This window comes from Fusarium proliferatum (genome assembly GCF_900067095.1).
Source record: "Fusarium proliferatum ET1 genome assembly, contig: FPRO_scaffold001, whole genome shotgun sequence".
NCBI classification, from domain to species: domain Eukaryota; kingdom Fungi; phylum Ascomycota; class Sordariomycetes; order Hypocreales; family Nectriaceae; genus Fusarium; species Fusarium proliferatum.
Window position 1 is genome coordinate 637,487 of NW_022194790.1, and position 22,202 is coordinate 659,688.

Consider the following 22,202-nt stretch of genomic DNA (forward strand, 5'->3'; position numbering starts at 1 on the left):
AGATCCCGTCGAAGCATCTCCAAACGCGGATGCACCCGCAGGAAAACTGCAACAGCATCTTACTTTCTCGATCCAGCAAAATGACCTGGGGGGTTGAAACAGGAAACCATAGCAAAGGGAGTTTCCTAGCCTGCAGATATCCCCAGGGCTACGTTGACGACCGTACAGTAAATTCATTCCATGGCCGTTTTTTCAGGCCCATTGCGCCGCAGCCAGTTTCCCCTTCTTCCCACGATGTTGAGTAGCCACCCTGTGGCTTCCCTTGCCCAATGGAATGCCTGTCATTTCCATTGTTTGCTCGTCCGTTGCGGAATGCTCAGTGTTGCGGAATCCATCCCCGTCTCTGAAAATAGCACCAAACAGCTCCGAAATAGACGACGTGAGTCCCTGGAGGGCTGCAATGCGCTCGGTGTCTGCGTCAGAGGTGATCTGCAGGAGACCCTCTTGTTGGTTGACTCGACCGTTGATCTTGCCGTCAACGATCAAGAACCCCAGAATGTCTTGTACCTCGGGCTCGGAAATCTTGAGTTGCTTGGCGATCCAGGATAGCTTCATGCGTGTGTAAGGTGCGATGAGCTTTACAACGCCCTTGGTTCGCATGTTTCGCGTGACTTCATCGATGTTCTCGGCAATGAATGGATCATCTAGGATGTCCTGGTTACGCTGCAGGACCTTCTCGTACGCGTGTACATCGTCCCGCTGATAAGCGTCGACCAGATCTGTCATGGCGGAGATTCGCGGATCTGTCTTGTAGGGCTTGGTCTCCTGCGAATCGAAGGGATTGATGTCGGACTTCATGAGCATTGTTGTCAAGAGTAGGTACTTGAGAACCTGGATTCGCTGGAGAGAACCTGCCTCGTCATAGTTACGGAACGATTCGAAAAAGTCGCTCTGCGCTTCCTTCCAGTTCTCTTCGCTCATATGCATCTTTCCACCACACTCTCTGATAATGCCCATGATTCTTGGATGTGGTACCGCGGATTTGACTTTGAGAGCTCTTTGATACAGGGCCTTGAGTTGCTTATTGTTCTTGGTCTCTGCAAACATTTGGATCTCAAGTGCGTAAATCTCGAGTGAATATGTGCCCTTGCTAGGGTCGTCGGTTCCATCTTCTTGCTGGCAGGTCTTGTGGAGCTCTCGGAGCTTCTTTGATACAGCGCCGTACTCCTTTCGGTCGAGGAGTAACTTTGCCAGCTTGATGTTGGTCTTGAGCCATAGGCGCTCATTGTTGGTGCTCTGGAAGCTCTGCAGCGTGAGGGAGTAGAATTGCTCCATACACTTCACCGCCTCTGGGCCATCCGCTCCCTTTTCAATGTAGTCGAGCATGTTGTTGATGGACTTCTCGGAGTAGTTGCGCGTGACGGCCGACTTGACGTAGGTGAGGAGTTCGGCGTAATGCTCAGCAGCCTATTGCTGTCAGCGACGTCCTTGATTTTTCCCGCGAAATTCCCTACCTTGTCATATTGACCCAGCTTGAACTCGAGCTTTATAGCCTGCTTCACACCTTTGAAACCCCATTCTCCTTTCTCTTCTTCGAGTGGCGGGATGCCTAGGAATTCTGCGATCGCATCTTCGGGGTCTGAAAGCTTGAGTTGCTTGGCGTTGTAGTATTTGTTTTCGATGTCGACGTCGGCGGTCTCCTCGTCATCGTCTTCTTCGTACTCAAAGTCGTACCTGGGCGTAATTAGTGATGCACTGCGTATGCGCGGCTGAGCTTGCGTACTGCTCGTCATCTGACTCCTGCATGAAATCCTCGTCGTCCGACATGGTGAAGGAGGTGTGGTCAAGGGCTCAAACAATATTATCTGTAAGAATTAAGACACAAGAAGGCTTATTCGGGTCGAAGGCTTGAGGGATGTCAGACGGAGTAATAATTGCGATGATGAATGGTGGATGTTGGATTGGAGGCTACTGTAACTTCCAAAAGCTGGGGTGGAGCAGGCAACCGCGGGGCCGCTTATCGATAAGGTGGAGCTTCAGTACAACACCAAGGCTTGCCTTGCAGTGAGATGCATGTGCAATTATCAAACAAGGGACTTAACAATTACCTGCTCGTATATTGCACTTTCTAAAGTATTCTAAATGACAAATGAAATGTCACAATATCGCATAACTCCAGACTCCCATGTTGTCCGTGTATCCCACCAAGCGCTGAGCTCAACCGTCGTGAGCTTGCGCAATACCAGAAGCTGGTAGCTTCACTATGAACAGCATTACAGCCGTCGCCATGGCCATAAGACTTGTCACCAAGAACGGCAATCCCATCCACTGACCGCCCAGCTCAAAACCGCGACCCAAGAGCCAGCTCATTGCGGGCGCAGTCAACCCCATGATAACTTCAATAAGAGAGATGGTAGTGTTCAAGGTGGCGATGGTATGCGGTTCAACCAAAGCATTGATCAAGGCTCTGCTGAGCGCCACGAAAGAGTTGCCAATGCTGACAGTGATGAGAGAAATAACAAATAGCCATGGGACTGAAGCAAGACCCATCAACAAACATCCAGCTGCCATGATTGTGATGGCAATGCGTGCGAGCAGTAAATCCCTTGCCACGGGGCGCGATTTGTAACGACAACTCTTGTTGAGGAATTCCGATGTCACAGGGAGGATTATGAGGTAACACACGACTGTTGCTACGATGCCAATTGTCGAGATATATGTTGCCTGTCGAAACGTTAGTGGATGCAACGCAGTGTTGATGAAGAGACTGACCTTGGACCATGACCAATCGAAGCGTTTGCTCATGTACTGCAACAAAACTCCCGTAAGTACAGTCCTAACCGGGAAGAAGAACGCAATAGCTAGCATGAGCATCATAATGCTCTTTGACGCGAAGATGAAGCGCCAAACATGCTGCATGTCATTCTGTATGCTGAACCAAGCCTGTTTCAGCACATTGTGCTTGCTCAAAGAAACACCATTAAGTTGCTCATTCTCATGCTCTTGATTGTGTCTCCTATCATCCTTGCGTCGAAGATGCATGGTCTCAGGGATGAGGAGAATGCACATCGTTCCGAAGACCATGAAGCCAAAGCCAATCCACATGGATAACCAGGGGTCGAATTGGAGTAGCCATGCGGAAATCGGATTGAAGATGACGTTGAAGATCAAGACTAGAGCGACGAGACGGAAGAACATGTCTGTTCTTTCGGAAACTGGGACGACATCTGCTACGATGGTGTAGACCATTGCAACGGCCATTTGACCTCCGCCACCAATGAGATAGAAGATACTTCCACCGAGGATGGCCCAGATTGAAAAGATGTTTGGGAATGATACTAAGACTGTGAGTATGTGTTACGGAATGGGACAAGGCGCACTTACGGACTAATAAGAGCCAGGCTGTTGAAAGACAGCATCCCAGCATGGCTAAGAACAAAACAAGCCGTCTTCCATATTTATCAGCAACGATACCATATGGGAACTGTGTCAAGATTGCTAGCACATGTAAGCGAATATCCTTCAATATTACTTGATTCACTTACGGACTCCCATCTCAAAGGCCTGCTCCCATCCTTGGACCATAGCCAAGGTCTTCTGAACAGGACTATCTTTACAGCGAGAGTCATCTGTATCGAATGCGCCGATTAGATGATCGGGATAGTGTTGCCGACAGATGATATCCTCCGCAATCTTTTTGGTCGGAGGATTCATGATGAACTGGCTCACTTCGACCATGAGAAGAGCCAGCATGCCCATAGCCAAAGCGCGTCTTTTCAACGATTTGGACGGCTCATCGTCTTCCTCTCTACCACTTGGTAGCAAAGGCGACTGTTCCGTCGGTGCTTCATCCCTCTCAATCCCATGATTGCTCTCAACATCCGTATCATAGACGTTATCGTCTGTAAGTTTCGCTTGCGCCGCCATGTTTCACGACGCGCTAGAAGTACTTCAAGGAGTGAATATCGCGATGCTCGAATCGCAGGTCAGACCAGAGGATTATAACATATTAAAAAAAAGAATGACGATGGGTGAAAGGAAACGCGCCATCACAGGATTCAAGTTTAGGTTGTCCCTGGAACTTTTGCGACAAATCGTCGCAAGGTCATTGGTCTAGAGCGCGGTGACGTCTTTGCTGACCTGGAAAGATTACTCCGCCTTATCGTGGCGTTGGCCAATGAGATGCTGGCCCTGAAACGAGTTGGCTTGATTGAGGCGGACACGCAAGCGAGACCACGAGGTGCTTACGACAAGCAGAGATTAGATTGGGCTTAAGCTTCTTTGATAGGAAGGTCTGAACTCAATTCACTGTGTTTATGACCACGTCTTGTCGAGTGCAAACGTATGCTCTACGATTGCTTACTCTGCGTCCAAGACAGTCAAGTTGATAACAAATACGGGGAGACTCGGCCGAGGGTGTCCGGGGCGTCCTGGATCGGCGATCTGACGGCATTACTGGGTCTCGGTCCGGAGCGGATCCCGTGGACACCGTGGACGGGCCCAACGCCGCCGGTAGCCCACTTGGTTCAGCCTGACAAGGCGCCATTGAGGTCCAGTCCATAGGGGCAGTTTCTGTGACGTTACGAATACTCCATGTTTTGACTGTCTATGCCTAGGGGAGGAGAGAAGGCTCAAGACCTCGATCCTAAACGATAAAAGATTTAGGTAACTTAGTATAAATTCAGCCTAAGTTTAGGATACCTTTTGCTAGGTTTATTTTGATATCCCATATCAAGGTCGATGTTTTCTTGCTCCTCGAGGCATGCATGCGTAGTAGATCTTGATCAGTAAGTGGCCTGGCAACTGCACATTGGCATGGTAGCTGACAACATCAGAACTCCTCGCCTGTCGTGTTCGCGTTCTCAACCAGACAGCGATGGTGAGAATGCCAGCCTTCGCCATGGCTGCTCTTTCTACCGTGTCTTGCCATAGTGCTGAAGCAGGAGGTCGAATTGCCATCTTGCGTCGCAGAAAATGATCCTGGTCAGGGCGCTAACCACCTGCAATATCCACCGCCAGGCGTTGGATGAAACCATTGCTTCGTCGGCTTCACCAAACTTCAGGCCTCTCCTTACGTTAATTCGCCTCGGTCGATGCAATGGCCACCAAAGACCCAGAGTTCCAGACTCAATGTCTTGATCTTATTCGTGGGATCAAAGCCGCGCATGAGAAGCAGAATGATCTTCTTGAGAAATTGGTGACGCTAATGGCTACACCAGTTGAACTGAAGACAGCCCAACAACGCGAAGATAAATGCCATGAAGAGATCGAAGAAGCTCTTGTACAAGGGGATAAAGTCAAGCTCGATGGAGGAGTGTCATCAGACGATCTCAGCGTTGCAGCGCAACAAGACATCAACTTGGGCAACATCCTTCGCTACGCATCTCATTCTTACAAGAAAAGGCTACAGCTCTTTGAGACTGGTCAAGATGGTCCACATCCATTCGCCCTCAACTCTCAAATACCTCCCTCACAGTCTTCGTACACACTACCTGAGCAGTTGGGGTACTTTCCACGACCCTCAGAAGATGGAGACATCGTTGTCAATGCCACTCAGTCCTGGAACTACTGTAGGTATCCTCATTCATCACCGACATCCAAATTGACAATCCCCTTAAACAGGGTATCCACGCGATTGGGAGTCACACTCCTCCAGAAACAAATCCATAAGCCCAGTACCGGACTTCATGCCGCCATGGCAACTTACCCGTGGAGAAAATGAAAAGTGGTATCACATCGACGACATAGACTTGGAATTTCCCCTGACCGCGCCGGATACACTATCACCGGTGGTCGGAACTTACTTCGAAGTGCCTTACTCTTTCTTTCCGGGACTTCGGAATCTGAACATGGCTTACACCCGGCGTCAAGGAATCACGTACGGTGGCTCAGGCGACTACTTGATCGAGACAGCACTTACCGAAGCACATCGATACAAGATTCGCCAGTCACTTGGGGACTTTTACGCCGTGCCTCAGGATGGCCGACTCCCTCTGTCGTTTCATATGAGTGAGCTTCGTATGCAGGTTCGTCATCGACGCACTCGTAATGATATCGATCGCAGTCTGGACAAGTATCTCGAGCCTACGCGTGAGCTACTCAGTAAACTTCATTGGTTTACTATCATCGACCTCACGGCGCCTGGGGGTTCTCAAAACGCGGTATATAGTCTACGAACCAAATCATTACCGTTCCAACATGATTCTCCGCCATCCCGTGTTGAGGCGCCGCCTTGCTGGGAGATGATCCAGCCAGCGCTTCAAAGAGAAGGCAATGGATTTGTGTCATACCCATCAGTCATACAAGATCATCCAACTCAACCTATCCATCGCGAAGGTAGGTGGTGTCGCGTTATTCAGCTCGACGGCCTTGCAAATATCACTGCTGGTCTGATGGAGGAGAAATGCACCCGGTACAACTCGATGACCGTCTGGAAACTTCTCTTTCAAGATAATCAGCTGAATTCAAGTAAGGGCCGTGCATTCCGTGCCACGATGAATCAGCATCTACTCTGCAGACCGTCTGCAAAGGACTTGCACGGCTCCGAAAACGTTCCATGGAGATCATTTCATATTTCTTGGTATCAGCTCTGCACGCAGCCTACTGATGCGGCTGTCAAGCAATCTACGTGGAATTATGGACGTCTTTACGGAGAAAATGGGCCGTATATCAAACAGCAGGCTTTTACTCTGGGGTGTGCTTATCAAGAGCTTCCCGGGCCTAATGCTAAGCGTGACTCTTTCTGGACAGTCTTGATCATGAAGCCGTCTGCTGCTGATTTTGATCCATATGATGTCCACAAGGTCCCGCGTCGAACATACCCACCTCAGAGCGATGGTCGACAATACCGCTCAGAAGATGTTATTCTCGATGCTATTCGGACGAACTTACAAAAAGCAGCAAACGCGTGGAGTCGAATGCAAGTAGCCCTTGACGCAATCGTCGACCACGATCCTCTCTTTCTCGACCCCGTGCAGCACGACAATCTCTTATTCGACGACGATACGTTCTCAAGATCACGGCAATACTTTTGGATCGTCAGTTGTCTCGAGTCTTTCCTCATTCTTATAGATGATGCTATAGAGGAATGGAGGAGGTTTCGTGCAGATTGGCCTCATATGATTATGGAGATTGATCCAGCGGAGGAGGCACGAACGGAAGAAACACCTGATGCGTTGACGCGAAGAGTTTTGGGGGAGATTGAGGCACAGGTCGATCGATTGAGGATCATATCTGCTCGTTTTGAGGCAAGCCGTGACAAGACGAAAGCTCTCAGAGAAGGTGTACGTATCCCCTCAACTGCTACGGTCTACATACTAACGTACTTCGCACAGCTCTTCAGCGCCAGTGGAGTCATCGAGAGTCGTGTCTCTACTCGTCTAGGCGAAAACGTCAAACTCCTCACCTACGTCAGCATTTTCTACCTACCACTAAGTTTCTGCGTTGCTCTATGGAGTGTAAACGAGGGTTATTCTCGCACAATGCTGGCGTTAACATCAGTTCTTGTCGCAGCCGTGACGTTCATCGTCGTAGCTAACATGAGAAACATGGCTTCTGTATGCGCTGTTGCATATCGTGGTGTCAAAAGACGGATCGTTCGACGGATGCGTGGGAGTGAGGATGAGAAATGGGTAAAGAGAGCATCGGCCTTTGAGAGCTATAGACCCGAAAGGATGGAGGTTGAACCGTCGGAGTGGTATATCTTGTACTTCTTCATGTACTCCATGTTCAGTCGGGCAGGTTCTTGGATGAAGAAGCAGAGACGGAAAGTGAGGAATTTGTTCAGTTCGTCGGAGAGAGAAACAAGTCCTGTCAAACAGAGTCCAGCGGTGGGAAGCGAGCCGTGGGCAACTCCAAGTTCGTGGTGAGGCAAGAAAGCCAGTCTCAGATTAATCTGACCAACTCCAAGAGTTTTCTTTATGTCTGGGGGTCAGGCCTCTCCGCTCGCATGGGACATCAAGATCTTACTGGAAAAGGTTTTCCTTTATCCTTGTTTCATATCTTCAACACAGCCTCGAAGGAGTGAGATGCACTGCCTTTCCATGGATCAACTGCGATCGACTTATGCAAATCCTCCGGAGCAGCCTTGTTTGGTCAATCATGGAACGTTGAGTTTAATAACTTTCTCTTGGACAAATCCCGGCAATTCAACGGTTGACTCCAATTGAGAATGCCTCACAGGGCTGATTTCTGGACCACCGTTGTTGAAACATTAGTGCAATCTTTATTTGAGTAGCTTCTATTTCAGTCTCGGGAGCTTCGAGCGATGGATTCTTCATCTCAATGCCTCACCAAACCTGACGAGACTGCTATCCCGCTCAGCCCAGCCCCCAAACCCATCCATGATCACCATCACGATCTACCAATCACACAAACCTCACAGCGAGCAAGCTCATCGTCACCGTTACATCCCCCAATCTTCTATGGAGACTCAGGAGTATTTTTGCCCTACGACCCCTGTCAGAATGTAAGCTCGTGGGTCTTCCCGCTCCTGAGCTTAATTTCCTCGACAAGGTATCCGATCCTCGAGTCCATCTAGCCTATCACGAGCAGCTCGCCATCTTAGCATTTTATGGGACGACGTATATGGTTCAATCACATGTTGGTGTTTGATCCTATAATCCTGCAGGGGAATTATGAATGCAAAAATACTTGGAAAGGAGGATATATAAGGTCGGTAGATCAGCTTGGAATAGCATCTATCTTCATCCAGATATCATCAGTCATCATGTCTTCCACCAAGTCCCTCCTTGCATCCATCCTCGCCATCGCTCCCTTGGCTCTGGCTCAAGATCCATCATGCGATTGCTACGTTACCAAGGGCGATAGTCCTCAGTACTACACAAGCCACTCCTTCTTTGACTTCCGTTCCCTCTCCCAATACGCTGGCGTTCCTCCCCTCATCGACTCAATCCAAGGCAACGCCGACGCAGACTTTTCTTCAGACTTCTTCAACTGGGAGTCTGAATTTACTCAAACTTGGGGTCCTCAGAAATGGAACAACGGAAACGAAGAGTTTCCCATGCAGAATACCTATAACAACTTGTACATTGAGGAGAACAATGACGTCTCCCCTGCGAGTGATACGTGGTTGACCATGAGAACCGCTCGTCACAATGGCTTCCAAACCGCCTCTGAGTTTGAGTCCCTTGAGAAGCATCAGTATGTCTCACTGAGAATGTATGCTCGCACCAAGGGTTCGCCCGGTGCCTGCACAGCAATGTTCACCTATCTCAACGGCGGCTCCCTCGCCCTCGTCCAAGAAGCAGACATCGAAGTCCTCACCAAAGACGATCCCACTATCATCCACTACACAAACCAACCCTCCTACACCGACGAGGGCGGTGAAGTCGAGGGCGCTCACCTAGCAGCCACACTCCCCGACGGTCTCAAGTGGACGGACTGGGCAAAGCATACTATCGACTGGACGCCCGATGCGACGATCTGGAAGGTCAATGATAAAGAGACCTGGCGTAATGCGTTCCAGGTGCCCAGAGATCCGGCGCAGTTGAGCTTTAATGCCTGGAGTAATGGTGATACCTGGACGGGTACTATTCCGGAGGGTGGTGCGGCGTATCAGCAGATCCAGTGGATTGAGGTCTTGCATGGACGCACGGAGCAAGGGTCTTGTAACAGGGTCTGTAGTGTTGATGAGGGTGAGGCTGGTAAGGCTGTGCCTGTTTAGAAGACGGCATGCTTTCTGGCAATCCTCTGTCAACATTTCTTGTACATAGTTGAGTATAATAGAGAGTTTGTGTTATCAGTCCTCCGAGAAACTGATTCGAATGATAACTTTTGGTCCTCTATAGTCTATCAGCCGTTGACCATCTACAGCTTGAATCTCTGGGCCAACAAGATCCCCTCCGCCAAAGTCCCAACCCTCGCATCAATCGCACAGCCCTCCTTTTCCCACGTCTCACACATCCCCCACAAATCCGTCAACTTGACCGTAAAAACTTCAATAAACTCGCCCTCCTCCAGCTCCGGCTTCAAGTCTTTATTCTCGGGCAAGTCCATATCAACGCTGACGTGCACCATCTTCAAATTCGTGTTGCAAAACCCCGGGTCGTTAAACATCATGGGCGACGTCTCAGTGGCCACGCCGACGTAGCCTGTCTCCTCGCGGAGTTCGCGGATGGCGCATTCTTCGGGTGTCTCGCCCTCATCGATCAAACCGGCTGGGACTTCGATTGTGACGGCGTTGATGGGAGGGCGGTATTGTTTCTGGAGGATGAGTTCGGGGCCTGTGGGGAGGGGCAGGATGGCTACTATGCCGACGCCGTCGATGTCGGCGGTCTTGGGACGTGTCAGACGTTCGGCTGATTCCCAGGTTCTGGATGTCCCTGTTGGGTCTCGATATGTGATTCTAAATATTTATATGTGAGAGGTGGGAGGTGTGAAAGGAGGTGAGTGAGCGTACTTGGAGAGTTTGATCCAGCGAGCTTCCTCCTTAGACTGAGATTGTTAGCGAATGTTGGTAAACTGAGGGAGGATTACTTACGAGAGGCTCAGTGGAGGTCACTTTTGCATTGAAAACAGACATTTTGAGTGAGTTGAAGAGAAAGTTCTGTTTGTTTGTTTTGTTGTGTTGTGAGAAGTCATGATGAGTTGGCTACCGCCCCGCCGAAGTCGGTGAGAAGATGTACGACGTCGCACAAGCTACCCTGAAGCTACTCATGTCATGCGACTAAATCACCAATTGCATGTCTATGATTAGGAGTTAAACTTAACACAATAAACACAATTATTCTTATAGTCTTACTGCTACTACTGTAGTGCTTCGGAATTGGTTTTGGTTGAAACGATGTCCGCTTGTCAGCAATTGATGGGAATTTTCCACTCAAGTTGAGTGTGAGACTCTTGACCGGCTTTTCAGCTTCATGCAGTAATGTCTTGAAAATGCATGTCTCAGTTAAATTCAATGCTTCTCCCAGGACATGATTGGGTGTTTATTCTTATCTAGCCTATGATCTGCTTAATAGCGACGTATCCTATCCTCGGGGAGCAAGAAAACACCAGACCTTCATATAGGGTGCCAGAATAACCCCAGTAAAAGATATCCTAAACTTATGAGTAAAGATATTCTAAATTTATGTAAAGTTACCTAAGTCTTTTTGTCATTTAGGATCAAGGTCTCGAGTTTTCTTTCCTCCCCTAGCCTATCTCGCATACTTCGGAGTGGAGTGACATCCTCACACAAGTTATTACCACCAACAACTAAGACATGGCGATATCTCTACAGCTTCCCCTCCTCCTTCAACCCCTTCCAAAGAGCCAAAGCAGCCAAACACTTTGCATCCCTCGCCCCCTCCCTCCAAGCATCCTTCATCGGCACAACCTTCAGCGTGATCTTCTCCCCATGCTCCCTCAACCCCGTCAACCGCCCACTCCACTCCTTGATCTTCTCCCTCTCAATCCTCATCTCATAGCTAAATATGGTAATATACTCATCACAACCCCCGGCGCTAGGAAACATCCCCTTCGCAATATCTTCAGTATCCTTAGCTGTAGCAAGTTCACTCAAGTTCGTAAGCTCTTCCCCTTTGATCGTGACACCAAGCTCCTCCTTGATCTCTTGCGCTGCTGCCCCCGCAAAACTGCCCGCGTCGTCGACCATACCCGCTGGTAGTTCTGTGAAGCTAAGACTGCCGGCGGGAACGCGGGGCTGCACTGTGAGGACAACGTAGCGCTCTGGTGATGACGGGGGTGCGTCGGAGGGGACGAGCATGAATAGCATTGCTACGCTGGGGCCGCGGAGGAGTGCGGCTGCTGGGAGTGTTTCGCCCGAGTCATTGGAGACAGTTGCTGTGAGCTTTATGAAGCCGACACGTTTGGCGCCGAAGAGATCGTAAGATTGGATGGTAACTGAGCGCAGAGCGTAGGGATCTTTGTGGAAGGGGTGAGATTCATCGGATTGTAGACGGAGTGAGTTTGTCAGTGTGTCGACCCATTTCTACAAGCATTAGCAATCTGACCTGAAGTTATGTGAAGAGAAAAATGTACCGTGAATGGCTTGAATGAAGTGAGCTGTTCCTCTGAAAGGCCATCAGGAAGACTGAGAGGGATGTTGTGGCTCTTGAGCGTGGTAGACATTGTGCGTGTGAAGTGGTGAAGAGATGGGGTTTGGTGAACGAGACAGGTTGCTGAGAGTAAAAATCTGGGATTTCTGCAGACGCTGGAGATGAATCTCATTTCTTGGAGATATTTCTGGAGGTAGCTTGGGATTGGCGGAAGTCTATTGAAGATTAGGTTGAGATGGTGTTTGTAGGAGGGTCTAGTGAATGACGTAGAGGCCTCTGCCCCGCGATCATGATATGAGGCTGAAACGCCAAAGAGAACTGAGCTGAGTGCATTCACATACGGAATGGCAGCTAGTCACTTCACAAAGGTCAGTTATCACGCAGTAGGTCTGCTCATTGATTCATTTCCCATTGGTAGGGTTGTAAGTCAAGCGACTGATCATAACTCATACTCCGTCCCTCATTCCCAGGTACCCGTAGGCTATGGCTCAAACAGCCCAGTAAACATCAATCTTGGCCTTCTCAATATGATTAACCCACCCCCCAAACCTCGCTTTCGCCCAGACAGTAACAACATCTCCCATCTTCAAATCCCTCACAAACCACCCATCACCTGTCTCCTCACCCCTGCCCTCCTCAGCCTTCATCTTGACAGCAGCTTCAGAGTCGGGCTTGGCATCGTCGTCCCACGCCCACGTAATCACATGGTCTTGCCAGGCGCGGTGCGCTGCCTTGTTGCGGACGATGGTCCATTTCTCTTGGTGCGCGAGAGGGTGCGAGTATGCGAACTTGTCGCTGCCTTTGGGGACGATGGAGGGGTAGAGAGGGCGGAGGGCGCAGACGGGGAGGGGTGATGCGACGGAGGATGCTGATTTGAAGCGGACGTCGTATGTGCAGTTTGGATCGCCTATAACGTCAGCATTGAATTTAATAAAGGGGTTTGGAACTTACAGGTCTGTTCGGCGTCAAACTTCTCTAGACCAGCTTCAAACCATGTCCAGGCTCCGTTGTACGTATGGCGATTATCTGGTTCACCACCCCACCCCTGATCCTTGCTCCGTATCGTAAAGACGACCTTTCTCACAGGATGGAGTAATTTCGGTGTAGGATAGTCAGCCAGTTTTGTGAAATACGAAGCATCGTGCTCCGTCTTTAAAGGCGCCGGCTTCGCCTCGTTCAGATCATACGCCAACACTTCAGCAAGCGCTTTCTTGCCCTGAATCCCCGTCAGACCCACAGGAAACGATCGAAGCTACAGTAATTAGTCTTGCACTATCTTTAGAGAAAAAGACTTACAAGGAATTTGTTCTCAGAAGGGCTTTGGCCGTTGACGCGGAGAGGACTCGAGTGCTCAGCGATGTAATCAATCTCATTACTCGAATGCGCCCAGTACTCCGCAAAGTCGAGAATGACATCGACAACACCGGGCGGGAGCTTCTTCCCCTTTGTGAGCATAATTCTCGTAATAACCACATCCACAGGCGTCAACCCCCCAGAGGAAGAAGAAGAGCTCGTCTCATTGTCGTTCTGGCTCCCTAGCGATAGCATGCTTCGCAAGCCGTCGATCACGTTCTGGGGAATGCTCTGCGCCATGATGAGGTAGGCGATGATGAAGTAGAAAATGTAGACCAGCATAAAATCTAGGAGGGTAGAAATGAATTTGTAGTGTTTCTGTTGAAAGAAAAGACAGGTTTTTTTGTAAATGTATACACGGCGAAAGGTGACGCGTTTGGGGCTTGTTCCAGAGAGGCAGCAGCTTATCACCTACAGCTGCGGCGTTGAATTGACGTCAGAAGATTGTACACGTGCCTCGGGCGTCACAGAAAAAGCGTGATCTATCTCACTTGAACTTATGATGAGTTTGAGTTTAAACCCAGACCAAGCCCTATGACGACGATCTTGAGATCTATACTAATTTCATTGGAGAATATTTACGATAAAGAAGCTATTTCTACTCTGCGGTAGGTGGGAGCTCCAGATAGTTCCCTCTTACACTGGGCTTCTCTATCTTATCACAGCACCATATCTTATCGCACGTGCAATGGCATCATCCCGGCCCGGCGTCCAATCCCGTCCCCCGCGCATCGGAGCTCCATCAATTTCGCCGTCCAAGAATCCTCGATTACAAACATGAAGCTCAACTCTCCCCAGGCGACAATCCTCCCTCGTCACACTCACATCCCACCATGAGGTCCTCAAGGTCTCTTATACGCTCAACTCGCCAGCTCCAAGCATCCCTCAGACATGTCCGCCCAACATGTCTCGCCCCGAGGGTCCGAGAGCTTCACTCCGCTGCCCCCCGGAAGTCGGGCGTCGCATCTAACCCAGCAATGTCGTTCCCCTGCCTCGACGCTCTAGAATCCCGTTCTGCCCGCTTGACCGACGACGATACTGAGCCCTCGTACACCTCAGGCGCCACGCAGAATTATCTCTGCAAAGAACCCTTTATGCTAGACTGGGGCGGCGTCCTTCCCGAGTTCAACATTGCGTACGAGACGTGGGGTGAGCTCAACGCTGATAAATCGAATGCTATTCTTCTTCACACTGGTCTATCCGCTTCGTCGCATGCGCACTCTACAGAGGCGAACACAAAGCCTGGCTGGTGGGAGAAGTTCATCGGGCCGGGAGGGCCGCTTGATACGAATAAATACCACGTTATCTGCACGAATGTCATCGGCGGCTGCAACGGTTCTACGGGGCCGAGTAGTGTCGATCCAGGCAATGGAGAGCGCTACGCAACCCATTTCCCCATCTTGACGATGGACGATATGGTCCGCGCCCAATTCCGTCTTCTCGACCATCTCGGCATTGATAAACTCTACGCCTCCGTTGGTTCGTCAATGGGCGGGATGCAATCCCTCGCCGCCGGCGTTCTCTTCCCTTCGCGCGTAGGCCGCATTGTTTCTATCAGCGGCTGCGCACGCTCTCACCCATACAGTATCGCCATGCGCCATACGCAACGCCAAGTCCTCATGATGGATCCAAACTGGAATCGCGGGTTCTACTATGGAAAGGTTCCTCCTCATGCGGGTATGAAGCTTGCACGTGAGATTGCGACGGTCACGTATCGCTCTGGACCGGAATGGGAGCAGCGCTTTGGACGTCGTCGGGCAGACTCGAGTAAACCGCCTGCGCTATGTCCGGACTTTCTTATTGAGACGTATCTTGACCATGCGGGTGAGAAGTGGTGCTTGAACTATGATCCCAACAGTCTGTTGTACGTCAGCAAGGCTATGGATCTTTTCGATCTGGGTATTGAGCATCAGCGTGCAACCCGTGCTCGTCGCCAGGAGCGCGAGAAGAATCTGGCCTCGGGAGAAGCTTCCCCCCTTTCTCCCGACGCATGCAGTCTTACCCTGCCTAACAAGCCTTATGAGGAACAGCCCGGTTCTCACCCTGATCCTTCAGACACAACTGTCGTGCCAGGCTCACGACCCCCTGAGGATCTGATTCTTGGCCTCGCACCGCTGCGCGATACCCCCACGCTGGTTATGGGCGTCGCAAGTGACATCCTCTTCCCAGCATGGCAGCAGCGCGAGGTAGCCGAAGCAGTCCGTCTAGCTGGAAACAGGAACGTGACGCACGTCGAGTTGAGCGAGGAGATGAGCATGTTTGGCCATGACACATTCCTCCTGGATCTCAAGTACATCGGCAACAACCTCCGCATGTTCCTCGGCTAGCAAATGTATTCTATAGTAATGTAAAATTGGCGCTAGTCCTGGGTTTTCAATGTCACAAGGATAACGCATCTCAATCACGTTTTAAGCACATTCTAGGTAGTCATGTAAGATCCAGGCTCAAGGCACCGGATGTTGTATTCCTTAGACATTATCCACTAATCATGTCCCGATGATAATGATGATGACTATATACAAAGAAAAGAAACGAAAGTCAAAGCGACGCAGCGAGGGACGGGGGTATGTGATAGACCTATAAGCGAAAGACGCCATATCCAAAAGAGAAAATGTGATGGAAGAAAAAAAGGGGAATAAGCGATAGCTAAACGAGAAAAGAAAAAGTCATGAGGGTCTTTTGCCTCTTTTTTGGAAATCCGACTCGCTTAGATATAAAAAGCTGAGATATAAAGAAGATTCGCTTTGATATAATCCATTTAGATAAAGCCAGGATTGAACGCATCTACCACCGGATTAGGAGTTCTGACCCTCGTGGGCTCTGCTCCTGCGGCCAGCGATGAAGGAACAGTGATTGGAGAAGGACGAGGAGGCGCTCTCTTTGCCTCGACGCGAGTCCTGCTGCGGTCTCTGTCCCTCGGGGGTACAAAGTCTGCCATCACAGGTGAGATGAGCGGGCGAGCTGAATTATGCTCATGTCGCTCGTAGTTCCCATCAGACACCATGTCAAAAGTACGCGCGAGGTTTTCACTCGAGCTGGAGATGGACTTTTGTAGCGATGGGAAGGATGGTGAGGGTAGACTGGGAGGTGTGTCTGAGATAGGCGACGAAGCATACTGTGCGAGGCGTGGGCTTAACGAGTCGTCGGTAGCTTGTGTGGGAGATCGAGCGAATTGTGTGCGGAAAGGCGAGAGAGCAGCTGGGATAGCGGACTTGTGCGCTTCAGCGCGGTCAAAGTCGTTCCAGTTAGGTGTACCGGGTTGGTTCAAAACTTCATCCAGTTGCGAGTCGGCCACGGGTGACTCTGTGCTTCTGGGCGGAGGATACATGGGAGGTTGGCGGCGCTGTTTTCTTGGCTCCAGGCCAAAGGGCCTTTCGGGGCTTTGCATCTCGGGAGGTTGAGGCCTGCGACCTCGAGGAAGACCCTTTTGAACGGGGAATTCACCTTCCATGGGGCTTTGTTGTGAGAAAGGACTGGCTGTTCGTGGTGGCTCAGGAAGACGCTCAGCACGGACGAAGCCACTTTCATCAAAGCCTGGACCAACGGCACTTCGAGGTCCAGGTCCAACCATGGGAATGGTAGCCGAGCGATCGACAAGAGGAGCTGGAACCCGGAGAGGTCGGCCGAGTCGTGGCTCGGAGTCAGTTCGGGCACGGAAGCCACGAGGCGGAGGTTCGAGAGGTCGGTTCATGTAACCTGGGCTTGCACTCGCCGCAGTATCGGGAGTGTTACTCCTACTCCTGTTACCAGGATTCAAGCGAGGTGGTGGTACAGGCGGGAGAGGAGCGGTAGGTGACCGGTACGGCGAAGGGAGTGGTTTCGTTGGTGGAGAAGAGTCTGGGGGTTGATAGGCCTTGTACTGCTTTGTCGGGTACTGGGGTGATGGCTGGATGGTTTGGATGAGTGGTCGGGGAGGAGATCGAGGGAAATGAGGTTCAACCATTGGCGGAGACGGTGATCGACCTGGGAAGTTGGAGAGAATCGGAGATGGTCCTGGAGAGTTCTGCTGAGGAGGTTGAGAAAGAGGCGAAGGTTGAGGAGAGCGCGAGGGTGAGACAGGTCTGATCGCCTGAAGAGGTTCTGAGAGCTGGCCGGGCTGGAGAATCTTGGGAGGCTGTTGAGTCGGCTTTGCCTGCTGAGAAGGCTGAGGTGTCTGTATACGCGGCGCCTCCTCTGCTGCCGCGGATGCCAACGATGATACTAATGAGAGAGGAGACATGGCATCGCTGGCAGTTCGAGCCCGTGTCAATGCCGTATCAATCATGCTCAGACTTGGACTCGACTGCATGGTCCTCAAAGGACTAGCAGTTCTCGCTGTTCCGAGGACCCTGGGCTTCACATTCGTGTCCGTAGGACTCACTCCACCCTCAGTCGAAGTATCCAAGCTCTTACTTCCAATACTGCCCTTTCTGACAGTCTCACCAAAGTCGAATCCCGCAAAGTTTCCAGCAAGCCCCTCAACCATAGGCTTGTGATTCTCACGCGTCTCCATGTCCATGGTAAAGCTCTGCCGTCTAGGCGTATGAAAGGTAAAAGTGTCGCGCTTGGCTGTCACATTGCGAATAACAGGAGGCTGCGGCTCCCATACATCGTCGCTTCTAGCAACTGATACAGCTGGACTTGGGAGAGACATTGGGCCTGCAGTGCTGGGGTTCCGAAGGCTAGGCGCGGCGGGCACGTTCTGGCGACTGCTCGAAGGGCGCGGGTCTGGCGAGAAAGATCGCTCAGCGTTGACGATCGAGGGTGGAGGAGATGGATATCCATTGTTAGCCGCGGGAATAGGGCTTTTGTTTCTGATTTCTTTAATCTCGTTTCCGAGATTGAATTCGAAGGGTTCCGCATGACCCCTTGGTTCATCCTGGGGCGTCGGCGGTATACTGCTGACAGAATCTTTACCGAAGTGAATGTTGAAGGGATTCTCAGGCTCCTTTGTCGAGATGGCCGTCCCAGGACGTGTAGGTGAGCCAGGTCTTGCGCCCGGCGCAACGAGGCTCGTAGAACTACCATTGCCGAAGCGTGTGTTGAGCATTATGTCTGACGAGTGAAACCGCGGATTTCCCATGCCTGGTGCGCGCGGCGCCCCAAGATCAACCATGGACGAGGCACCTCCCGCGCCGTTCATATAAGGGGCTTTCCATTGTGTTGGTGGGTCGAGATGAGAGCTGGAAGTACCAGGGCGAGCGAGATTTGGACGGGAGAAGTTACTCTGTCGGCGGAGGTCTTTGGGGGTTGACGAGACAGATTCTTCATTGCGGTGTAAATGCTGTATTTGTTTCGAAGCTAGCTTCTTGTCCCTGGAAAATATCAGCAAAGCTGTAAAATGGGAGACTGGGAAGAAATGAGGCTTACTGTGACTTTTTCCTATCGCCTCCAAGCTTGAGGCCAAAGAACGAAACCATCTCGAAAAGAGAAGAAGAGGAGAGGAAAAAGAGACCTGAGGAATTATATCATGAGCATGTGACGGTAAGGACTGAATTGAAACGTAGTTAGGAATGACGATGATGTAAAGACAGAGTCAGAGACATAGACATCGGCCTGGTCTGTCTCTTCTGTGCATATTTCTAGAAGACGAGACCGTTGCCGAGAAGAACGGGAAGAAGAAGCCTGGGCTGCAGCACTTACCGTAAAGTACCTAAAGGGTCCCCACAGCCCACAACCTAGGGGGGTAAAGTGCTAAAAAGGTCAAGGCAAGGGGGGGCACGAGGCGTAAAGGGACCAGAGTGGATTAATTTAACAAGACAGCCACTAGCTGAAGGAATGTCCAATTTTAGACACCTCAAGAACAAAACTGTGTAGTGCAGAACCAGAGAGACTGAATAGAGAACAAGCATATATTTCAAGAGAATTTTCTCGCGGATCAATCCTCTGCAAGTGATTGAATTGAATCGTAATAGGGGCCCAGCGTTACTCTTTTCATCACTAGAGTGGATGCAGAGGATTTAGACGGGTAGGGTGCTAGTCAGGGCGCTGCAGGTACATTACAAGCTCAGGGGCTCGACGGTTTTTTCTTTCTCTTCCTCTCTGGGCGTTTTTGGCGCCGTTCAGCCGCGGGGTCACTTTGTCGAATTGTGAATGGACGAGAAAAGGGGAGAGCCAAGAATAGAAAAGGAAACTAGTGATTTACATCAGAGAATGGGTTTGATCATCAAAGATTGTACTACACAGAGAATTGATCTTCGGTATTACACGAGAGGCACAAGCAAGGCTGACATGATAGTACATAAGCAAAGAGCATTTATTAGGAGTGAGATACGAGAAGATTCCCGAGACAAGAGGGAGAGGGGAGGGCATTGTTTGACAGGGCGAGGAGAGACAAGACAAGACAAGACTGTCGATCACTTTGGTACGAAATGAAACAGCGTCACACACCCACGTCTCATCCATGCAATGCGAATTCTATGGATCAATTTTAAAGATTTCGCTTCGTTGAATAATACAGATAACCTCGAAATGCCAATTTTTCTACGATGTATCAAAATCAGATAACCACTTCCATCCTCACCTGTTTCTCTAACCCCTGGACGCAAAAGGCGTCATCTGCACACTCACCTGCGTGGCGCTTCACCGTCAGCTTCAGGACCTTCAGGGGTCTCTCCTTCACAGCAGGGGTTGCAAGGGGGGTATCACCAATGAAGATCGTCACTCTTAACAAAATCCTTTTTTTCACATTCCCTTTGAAATGTGAATATCTCGCTTGACGTTGTGGATGACATATTATTAGAGTTCATTGGTGTGTGAAACGAAACGGGTAATGTTGACGGGTTTAAAACACCCTTGACGGTTCATGCACACTGTTGTAACTGTAACTCGAGCTGTTTTTGTTTGGTAGATGTATAATTCGTCCGTGTTATACCCGGAATCTGTGATATCCGGGTGGCAGCTATAACTGACAGCTCGGTATAACCGCTCATCCACAGCTTCGGGGCATGGCTTCAGTTTCGGGTTGGTGATGTCGCTTAAGAGGGGTGAGATGTAAGATTGAGAAGATATTCTTTTTGGTAAGTATCATAGTGAACCCATACGCCTGTAAATAAGTGACCGTCCTGAACGCCGTGAATGTGAACCATCGCCTAGCCTCAACTGATCCAATAGCCAACAATACAATACAACTTCCCGTCCCCGTAGACATTCTCCGATGATACACGGAGAACACATCACAACTGCTCCAAAAGCCTCCTTCTCCTCCGATCGATCAACTCCTCCTGCACCTCCTCCAACGTCGGTAAATCCCACGTAATCCCATCACCACTATCCCCCGGCAGCGGCTCCCACCCCTCCGGCACATCCTTACTCCCCGTCTTGAGCAAGTGCTCAACCGCCTGCCTCTCCTTCTCGGCCTCATACGCCAGCATCTCCTCATTCTCTTCATCAGGCGCATACCCATAATACGCCGCGTCAACATTCCTCCTCATATCATGCCTCTCCTCAAGCGGCTTCTCCTCGCCTTGGCTCTTCGCTGCTTCAAACAGCTCCTTCACACCCGGCAGCTCTCTCGCCCTGCCGAAGTATTTATAGCCTTTTCCACTACCGGGTATCTCGCGTCCTTGCTCATCGTAGATCTTGCCCCCGCCGCGCATGTAGTTCGGTCCTCCGAGATTGCGTATCTGAATCTCCCACATGTGCTTCTCGCGCATGAGCTTGTTGATTTCGTCGTTGAGATCGCGGATCTGGTAGTCGCTGAGGATAGGATCCTGGATCCGTGACATCTTGCGCGAGATTTCCTTCAAGACCTGGCCGCGCCATTTTTCACAGGCGGGAATGGCTGAGACTTCGGTGATGAGCTTGGGTCGACGTGTACGGCCGGCGTCGATGATGCCTAGGTCTGCTGCTTGGGCTTCGCGGAAGCGAAACAGCATAGACTGTGCTTTTTCCGAGTTACGTGCCTGGATTCATTAGCTGAAGCTGTTACAGAAAAAATGGGGCAGGGACTCACCATTTTGACGGATACGCGGCGTCAAAGGGATTGAGGTGAGGACAGCAACGTAATTGCAGAAGCTGAGTTGGCGATCGCGACCTAGCAACGGCGGAAGTTTTCGCAGCCACACCAGCCTTGCTCCAAATCCCCCGCTTGTGCCACAGCGCCACAGGTCGAGCTTGCGCACGTCCCCACAGCCTTGCCATTCTCCAACGCGAAGCGCAGCGCGACTTGAACCTCAGCAACGATTTTGGAGATCTTGACAGCTGCTGGCAGCTGGCGACGGCCGTCAACACCACGCCTAACGCTCGATTTCTGCGTAAACCTTCGCGCACTGAATGCGCAATCACTCCTCATTCTGAACGGCTATAAATATAGGGCTTCTCTTCAAGTTCCTCCAACCTTTTCTCCTCTTCTTCATCAACCTGTCGCATTCTCGACCTGCGATTTCGACTTGACCTTGCTATACACTTGTTGCTCTCGACACTTACCGCTTGGCTCGACAGCTTCTTTCTCCTCGCATTGTGACCTTTCTTTTGTCTTTCTCTTTTCCTTTTTCGCACTTCACCTCTTCGACCTTGCCCGACCTTCAACACCCTGCCTTCACCTCACCTCCCTCCTCCCCGAGCCCGACCCCGCCCTCATCCTCGCCCACCTCCCCTAGTCAAGTGACTCGGTATGTATGTACGAACTTGCATTTCCGCTTTTGTATTTCCTGCTCTTGCTTTCGCGCTTTTTTGGGTGGTCATTTGACCACGGGGGTTGGGTCCGCTTTTTATTTCCTTTGTCTTGGTGTTTTCGTCTTGGTTTTTGGTCCCAGGCCATTTGGCCTGGAAGGGGTCTTTTTGGGGTTGTTTTTCTTGCGGGCGTTGGCGTTGGAGTTCGGCGTTTTTGCATTTCCTCTCGTCCTGTACTTGGCTTGGGGGCTGGGTTGCGGTGATGATAACTGTTTCACACCAAAGTTGGCGATTCAC

At 50.6% G+C, this 22,202-nt stretch overlaps 10 protein-coding genes across 10 annotated transcripts; 3 read left to right on the forward strand and 7 right to left on the reverse strand.

Moving 5' to 3' along the window:
- Window positions 1-192: 192 nt before the first annotated feature.
- FPRO_01903 (putative COP9 complex subunit 2) lies at window positions 193-1,767 on the reverse strand (the record flags this gene model as incomplete). Its single annotated transcript, XM_031226306.1, has 3 exons — window positions 193-1,407; window positions 1,455-1,674; window positions 1,724-1,767. 3 exons carry the CDS (start codon window positions 1,765-1,767, stop codon window positions 193-195), a joined length of 1,479 nt encoding a protein of 492 aa, XP_031074570.1.
- A 390-nt stretch (window positions 1,768-2,157) lies between these two features.
- FPRO_01902 (uncharacterized protein) lies at window positions 2,158-3,867 on the reverse strand (the record flags this gene model as incomplete). The annotated part of the gene is made up of 4 exons (XM_031226317.1): window positions 2,158-2,664; window positions 2,713-3,278; window positions 3,325-3,438; window positions 3,486-3,867. The coding sequence occupies 4 exons, from the start codon at window positions 3,865-3,867 to the stop codon at window positions 2,158-2,160; spliced, it is 1,569 nt and encodes a 522-aa protein (XP_031074571.1).
- Window positions 3,868-5,038: 1,171 nt separating this feature from the next.
- FPRO_01901 (uncharacterized protein) lies at window positions 5,039-7,808 on the forward strand (the record flags this gene model as incomplete). The annotated part of the gene is made up of 3 exons (XM_031226328.1): window positions 5,039-5,510; window positions 5,563-7,223; window positions 7,275-7,808. 3 exons carry the CDS (start codon window positions 5,039-5,041, stop codon window positions 7,806-7,808), a joined length of 2,667 nt encoding a protein of 888 aa, XP_031074572.1.
- Window positions 7,809-8,668: 860 nt separating this feature from the next.
- Window positions 8,669-9,625, forward strand: FPRO_01900 (uncharacterized protein; the record flags this gene model as incomplete). The annotated part of the gene is made up of 1 exon (XM_031226339.1): window positions 8,669-9,625. One exon carries the CDS (start codon window positions 8,669-8,671, stop codon window positions 9,623-9,625), a length of 957 nt encoding a protein of 318 aa, XP_031074573.1.
- A 143-nt stretch (window positions 9,626-9,768) lies between these two features.
- On the reverse strand, window positions 9,769-10,483 carry FPRO_01899 (uncharacterized protein; the record flags this gene model as incomplete). Its single annotated transcript, XM_031226350.1, has 3 exons — window positions 9,769-10,306; window positions 10,361-10,395; window positions 10,442-10,483. 3 exons carry the CDS (start codon window positions 10,481-10,483, stop codon window positions 9,769-9,771), a joined length of 615 nt encoding a protein of 204 aa, XP_031074574.1.
- Window positions 10,484-11,176: 693 nt separating this feature from the next.
- On the reverse strand, window positions 11,177-12,033 carry FPRO_01898 (uncharacterized protein; the record flags this gene model as incomplete). The annotated part of the gene is made up of 2 exons (XM_031226361.1): window positions 11,177-11,893; window positions 11,944-12,033. The coding sequence occupies 2 exons, from the start codon at window positions 12,031-12,033 to the stop codon at window positions 11,177-11,179; spliced, it is 807 nt and encodes a 268-aa protein (XP_031074575.1).
- Window positions 12,034-12,448: 415 nt separating this feature from the next.
- FPRO_01897 (uncharacterized protein) lies at window positions 12,449-13,553 on the reverse strand (the record flags this gene model as incomplete). The annotated part of the gene is made up of 3 exons (XM_031226373.1): window positions 12,449-12,867; window positions 12,912-13,212; window positions 13,257-13,553. The coding sequence occupies 3 exons, from the start codon at window positions 13,551-13,553 to the stop codon at window positions 12,449-12,451; spliced, it is 1,017 nt and encodes a 338-aa protein (XP_031074576.1).
- A 593-nt stretch (window positions 13,554-14,146) lies between these two features.
- FPRO_01896 (putative serine O-acetyltransferase) lies at window positions 14,147-15,640 on the forward strand (the record flags this gene model as incomplete). The annotated part of the gene is made up of 1 exon (XM_031226384.1): window positions 14,147-15,640. The coding sequence occupies one exon, from the start codon at window positions 14,147-14,149 to the stop codon at window positions 15,638-15,640; it is 1,494 nt and encodes a 497-aa protein (XP_031074577.1).
- A 431-nt stretch (window positions 15,641-16,071) lies between these two features.
- Window positions 16,072-18,712, reverse strand: FPRO_01895 (uncharacterized protein; the record flags this gene model as incomplete). Its single annotated transcript, XM_031226395.1, has 2 exons — window positions 16,072-18,607; window positions 18,663-18,712. 2 exons carry the CDS (start codon window positions 18,710-18,712, stop codon window positions 16,072-16,074), a joined length of 2,586 nt encoding a protein of 861 aa, XP_031074578.1.
- A 1,755-nt stretch (window positions 18,713-20,467) lies between these two features.
- On the reverse strand, window positions 20,468-21,249 carry FPRO_01894 (uncharacterized protein; the record flags this gene model as incomplete). Its single annotated transcript, XM_031226406.1, has 2 exons — window positions 20,468-21,196; window positions 21,247-21,249. 2 exons carry the CDS (start codon window positions 21,247-21,249, stop codon window positions 20,468-20,470), a joined length of 732 nt encoding a protein of 243 aa, XP_031074579.1.
- Between the last annotated feature and the right edge of the window lie 953 nt (window positions 21,250-22,202).